At 50.2% G+C, this 6224-nt stretch overlaps 1 protein-coding gene across 1 annotated transcript in view; it reads left to right on the top strand.

Annotated features, from left to right (window-relative positions):
• Nucleotides 1-5571, top strand: part of LOC143278133 (uncharacterized) — an 11049-nt gene extending 5478 nt beyond the window's left edge. The window contains exon 2 of the mRNA XM_076583161.1: nt 3329-5571. Within this exon, the coding sequence (XP_076439276.1) occupies nt 3893-4984 (1092 nt within the window). The 5' untranslated portion in view covers nt 3329-3892 and the 3' untranslated portion in view covers nt 4985-5571. The remainder of the gene's footprint in view (nt 1-3328) is intronic.
• Nucleotides 5572-6224: the final 653 nt, after the last annotated feature.

Genomic DNA, 6224 nt, shown 5'->3' with positions numbered 1-6224 from the left:
TCTATCAATCTAGATCTGTCTATCTATCTATCTATCTATCTGTCTATCTATCGAGAGATGCATACACACGCACGCAGGCACACACACATACACACACCTACACGCAGACACACACACACACACACACACAAACAAACAAACAAACAAACATACACACATTCACGCGCACACACACACACGCACGTACACACACACACACACACACACACACACACACACACACACACACACACACACACGCACGCACGTACACACACACACACACACACACGCACACACACACACACACACACACACACACGCACGCACACACACACACACACACACACACACACACACACACAATGGCGACTGCTCAGCGTCCTCCGATCGGACAAGTGGGCGAGAAAGAACAAGACACAGTTTGTGAACACACCTCAAGTGATTTGCATGGTGGGTTTTGATGGAGAGAGAGAGAGAGACAGAGGAAGAGACAGTTGGACAGACAGACATTGAGAGAGACAGTGACAAAGTTTTTGTTGACTAAACCAGCCGCCGTGGCGGATTGGTTAGCGTCGCGGACTTCCGGCTGGGAGGACGCGGGTTCGAATCCCAGCGAAGTGGGTTTTTCGGCCCGCAGCCGGCTCATACCCAGTGTTAAGTGTGCTGTGGGCTTAAATGGGAAGACTGGGACCACACAGTCGAGTATCATCCACTTCACGGATGCGTATTTGTTGTTTTTTTTTCCGTTCGATAAGTTATCGGGATGTGCTCATAAATTAGGTCATGGAGGGCGACCTTCAAAGATTGAGATGGCAGAGATAGAGAGACAGACAGACAGAGAGAGAGAGAGAGAGAGAGAGAGGGGGGGGGGGGGGGAGATAAAGTCAAATAGAGGTTATCATCACGCTTGCGTGAAGCGAAAGGCTGCATTTGTATCCATGCCCACAGCAGCGCGAGTGTTTCATTTTGTCTCTGTCTGTCTGTCTGTCTGTCTGTCTCTCCTCTCTCTTGCCATCTCTCTCCCTCCTGCTCTCTTTTCCTCCATCACACTCCCTCCCTTCCTCCCCCTCTCCCTCTCTCTCAGTCGCTCCCCTCCTCTTCTTTCTCCTCCTCCCCATCTCTCTCTCACCCCTCTCTTTCCATCCCAATATCTCCCTCCCTCCTCTCCCTCCCTCCTCTCCCTCCCTTTCTCTCTTCCCCCTCTCTCTCCTTCCCCATCTCTCCCTCCCTCCTCTCCCTCCCCATCTCTCTCTCCCCCTCTCTCTTCCTCCCTCTCTTTCTCCCCCCACACCCCCTCTCTCTCTCTTACGACTTCAGGCGAACATAAGTGTTTATTTTCTCCAAAACGGCTTTTTCTGCCATGGAATTTTTAGCTAGCTGGTTAGTATTAGGGTAGGTATACCTGACTGCGAACGATCCAGTCGAAGCAACCAGCTCAACGGGTGCACTGTAATTCGGTGTGAAGATAACACGTGCGATAGTCAAACGTCGTTGTTTTGTCTTTGAAGGGTTTCTTCGACTGGTTGCACCAGTAAAAGTTCGTCTGCTCATTCTTTTCAACGTTTTTTGACGTTTGAAATAGCAGGGGTTCCTGAGGGTAAATGCGAACGGGTAGGTCTAAATGCGAATGATGACTTTAGGTACATGTAGACAATAGACAATTAATGATGATGATGATGATGATAACTATAACAATAATAATAATAATGTACATTTATATAGCGCCCTTTCTCTCTAAGAGCTCAGGGCGCACTTATATAGCGCCCTTTCTCTCTAAGAGCTCAGGGCGCTTTACATGAAAGAAAAATATTACAAGTTACATAAAACATTCATGACCACTCTTTCTGACATGGGTGGTGTTGGAGAACAAGGAAGCTGAGAGTGATTATATATTGGTTTTAAAAAGATGAGTTTTTAGTGATGGGCGAAAGGAGAAATAGAATCAGATGCACGGATATGATGAAGAAGGTTGTTCCAGATGTGAGGAGTAGCAAAGAAGAAAGAACGTTCACCATAGGTTCTTGTATGGACACGAGGAGGTTTCAAAAGGTAACAGTCAGAGGAATAGCGGAGATTTCTTGCGGGAGTGTAACCACTGATAAGGTCAGAAAGATGTGCAGGTCCTGCAGAGTGGAAAGCAGAATAGCAGAGACACGCAACTTTGCATTTAATTTTCGCTTCAGTGGGGAGCCAGTGTAGAGTGTGGAGGTGAGGAGAAATGTGATCAGTACGTGGGACTCTGAGAGTCAGATGGGCAGCATTGTTTTGAAATTATTGAAATCGCTGAAGAATATTACGTGGAAAGCCAATGAGAAGAAAATTACAGTAATTAATTTGTGACTGTACAAAAGCAGAAATAAGAATTTTAGTAGTTTCAACAGAAAGGTACTGACGGATAGAGCTGATGCGACGAAGTTCACAACTGACTATGCGTATCAGATTTACTTCCTGAGCATGCATGCTGAGGTATGGGTCAAGAATGACTCCAAGGTTCCTTTCTGATTTAGAAAACTGAACTGTGGCATCACCAACCACAATAGAGGCACAAAAAGAAGTAGATGTGGACCTCGGTTTATCGTCTCATCCGAATGACTAGCGTCCAGACCACCACTCAAGGTCTAGTGGAGAGGGAGAAAATATCGGCGGCTGAGCCGTGATTCGAACCAGCGCGTTCAGATGCTCTCGTTTCCTAGGCGGAGGCGTTACCTCCAGGCCATCACTCCACATATACATATATATACCATATTCTCTCTCTCTCTCTCTCTGTCTCTGTCTCTCTGTCTGTCTGTCTGTCTGTCTGTCTGTCTCTCTCTCTCTCTCTCTCTCTCTCTCTATATATATATATATATATATATATATTTGTGTGTGTGTGTGTGTGTGTGCCTGTGTATATATATATATACGTCTGTGTCTGTCTGTATCTGTCTTTGTCTGTGCCTGTATTGTCATATTTTAGCGTCCTCAATTGTTGCACCTATTGGTTAAATTTTCATGGTTTGTGGAACCAGAAACGGAAAAAAGCAAAATGGGGACACGTTAGTTTAGTGACTCGCATCAAAACCGAGTAAACTAACGTACACTATGAGTCGAAATCCACTGAAAATGGGTCACATCTACTAATGGTAATATTGTTTCATACAAGCATGCACAAAATTTGCCGGTAAAATAGGTTCCTGGCAATACGGATCTGCAGCAGACCAAAGGAGTGTAATGTGTTCACAACAAGAGGAGATGAAAAAATATCTGATGCTGATGGATCAGTTGTAGTTAGGGTTCAGCTTAAAAATCGTTGTAACTGTAGAGTGTGTGTAAGTTTTCTAAAATGTGGTTTTTGCATGTTTTACAGGCAAATGAGGTGCTGTCTGCTCCATTTTGTACCACTCACCATTCGGCCTCTGTGACGTCACCATATCTTGACTGCATCCCTGGACTTGCTTTGTTCTTCCTGGTCCTTGCAATGTGTGCACGTGCCCACCTGTGTCCTTGACTTCATGCTGTAGTTCCGGATTCCGTGTGCCGTACAGCTTGCACGTGCCCACCTGTGTCCTTGACCTCATCCTGTAGCTCCGGATTCCGTGTGCCGTACAGCTTGCACGTGCCCACCTTTGTCCTTGACCTCATCCTGTAGCTCCGGATTCCGTGTGCCGTACAGCTTGCACGTGCCCACCTGTGTCCTTGACCTCATCCTGTAGCTCCGGATTCCGTGTTCCGTACAGCTTGCACGTGCCCACCTTTGTCCTTGACCTCATTTCCAGCTGGCAGTGATGTGCTGTGTTAGAATGTCAGTGATCTGTGTGTGGCCACGACACGAAACATGAAGTAACAGATCGGTAAGTACGGGTGTGAGCCAGTCAGCCATCCCCGCGCAGTTGGTTTGCCCATCCTGCTGGGTGTGCTGTCGTCCCTCACCATGGCACGCATGTCCATGAAGAACAGGCAGAGGTTAGTGATGCAGTGCCGCGTGGTTGGGGTCCTGACTTTGATCGTCCTGTTTGTCGCCCCTATCCGGAACGTGGTTCTGTCCCCTTTCCTGCCTGGATGCTGGCTTCCGTACAACACGTTCCGCGTGGTGCAGATGTTGATGGACAACCAGCACTTCCCCATCGACTCCCCCTTCTCCCACCCCCCACCCAGTCCTCACACCTCCTCCCTCACCTTCAACCTGTCTGACGTCAGCAAGTTCTTGTACAAGGAAGACCCCTTCAGCGAGTTCTTCCGTCAGAAAGAAGCCGTGGAGAAGTTGGCCAGCACTGACCCCAGAGCGGCCGAAGAGCTGGCCATGATGGAAAACTTTGAGCCCAGCATGTCTCTGAAGGAACGTGCCCAGCTGATGTTCACCATGCACGTGTTCCAGACTGTGTGTGAGAAAAACCACATCCAGTTCTTCATCTTTGAGGGCTCTCTGCTGGGCTCCTACCGACACCACGGCCTCGTTCCTTGGGATGACGACATCGACATTGCCCTCAACGCCTCTGAGTGGCAGAAAGTCCGCCGTGTCTTGGGCAATGTCCCGGGTTTCACCCTCTTCGCCCCGCCAGACGCACAGTGGAAGTTCTACCTGTCGGACCTTCCTGCGTTCAGTGACAAGCCCTTCAGGTTCCCCTACCTGGACCTGTTCTTCTTCCGCGAGCACGGGTCCTACGTGTGGGGCATCACGTGGGGCATGAAGAACCACCTGATGGTGCAGACCAAGCACCTCTTTCCCCTCACCACCGTACACTGGGAGATGCTCAAGCTGCCGGCCCCAGTCTGCGTGCAGCGCATGGTGCGAGAGAATTACGGTTTGGGCTGCATGACTCCCAAATATAACCACAAAACCAACCAGGTCAAGTACGGCTTCCAGACTGACAAAACGGACTGTCAACGTCTTCACAAGTACCTGCCTTTCGTGTTCAGAGAGATAGGGAAGGGGGGTGAGGTGGTGGAGATCAGGAGGGTGGGGAATAAGGTTCTGCAGAATGTGACTCTTCCTGCAACCCCTCAGGTCTGTCAGGAGGACTGAACTGGAACACCACAAGGGGAGGGAGGGAGAGGGGGGAGCTGCGGAGCAGGAAGTGGTTCAGATCGTCAGATGGTTGACGAGAGTGTCTCATGGCAGAGCTTGTAACATCAACAGGGGCAAAGAAAAAGGTTCCAGAAATAAATAGTGGTGGATGTGTTTCTGAATGAGAGGGAAGTTACTGCCATGTAATCAAGTGGCAGTCAGGTTAGGTTGAGACGTGAGACGTCTGGAGTGAGCAGATACACTCTGAATGTGCAATGCATCTCAGACCCCCCACCCCCATGGTTCAACAACTGGACTTGTACATTTTGTTAAATGGAGTAACCTGTCATCGTCAAACGAAAACCAGGACAAGGTTTAAATGGCGTGAACCAATCCTTTTATTCAGTCTTAAATTTATTACATTTAACCAAAACAAAACAAAATCTTCAGCTTCAGAGCTGCGTGTTTTACAGTCTCCCAATGCAGCGTCTGAGCAGATTTGCAAATGCCCAAAACTCCCTCCCCACGCCATGCCCGAAACTCCCTCCCCACGCCATGCCCGAAACTCCCTCCCCACGCCATGCCCGAAACTCCCTCCCCACGCCATGCTCGAAACTCCCTCCCCACTCCATGCCCGAAACTCCCCACGCCATGCCCGAAACTCCCTCCCCACTCCATGCCCGAAACTCCCTCCCCATGCCATGCCCGAAGCTCCCTCCCCACGCCATGCCCGAAACTCCCTCCCCACGCCATGCCCGAAGCTCCCTCCCCACGCCATGCCCGAAGCTCCCTCCCCACGCCATGCCCGAAACTCCCTCCCCACGCCATGCCCGAAACTCCCTCCCCACGCCATGCCCGAAACTCCCTCCCCACTCCATGCCCGAAACTCCCCACGCCATGCCCGAAACTCCCTCCCCACTCCATGCCCGAAACTCCCTCCCCACGCCATGCCCGAAACTCCCTCCCCATGCCATGCCCGAAGCTCCCTCCCCACGCCATGCCCGAAACTCCCCACGCCATGCCACAAACTCCCTCCCCACGCCATGCCCGAAACTCCCTCCCCACTCCATGCCCGAAACTCCCCACGCCATGCCACAAACTCCCTCCCATGCCATGCGCATGCAGAAGACGGACTGTGTGTGTATGGACAACCATTTAATCCATGTCAGTTCGCTCAGTTGTGAAAGCATAACAATATTCAGGCCGCACAAGACCTATCAGCAGTACATGGTGATCATAGTGCGACATACAACATGGA

Source organism: Babylonia areolata, chromosome 35 (genome assembly GCF_041734735.1).
Source record: "Babylonia areolata isolate BAREFJ2019XMU chromosome 35, ASM4173473v1, whole genome shotgun sequence".
Taxonomy (NCBI): Eukaryota; Metazoa; Mollusca; class Gastropoda; order Neogastropoda; family Buccinidae; genus Babylonia; species Babylonia areolata.
The sequence above is the reverse complement of the archived record's forward strand: the minus strand, read 5'-3'. Positions and strand labels throughout refer to the sequence as shown.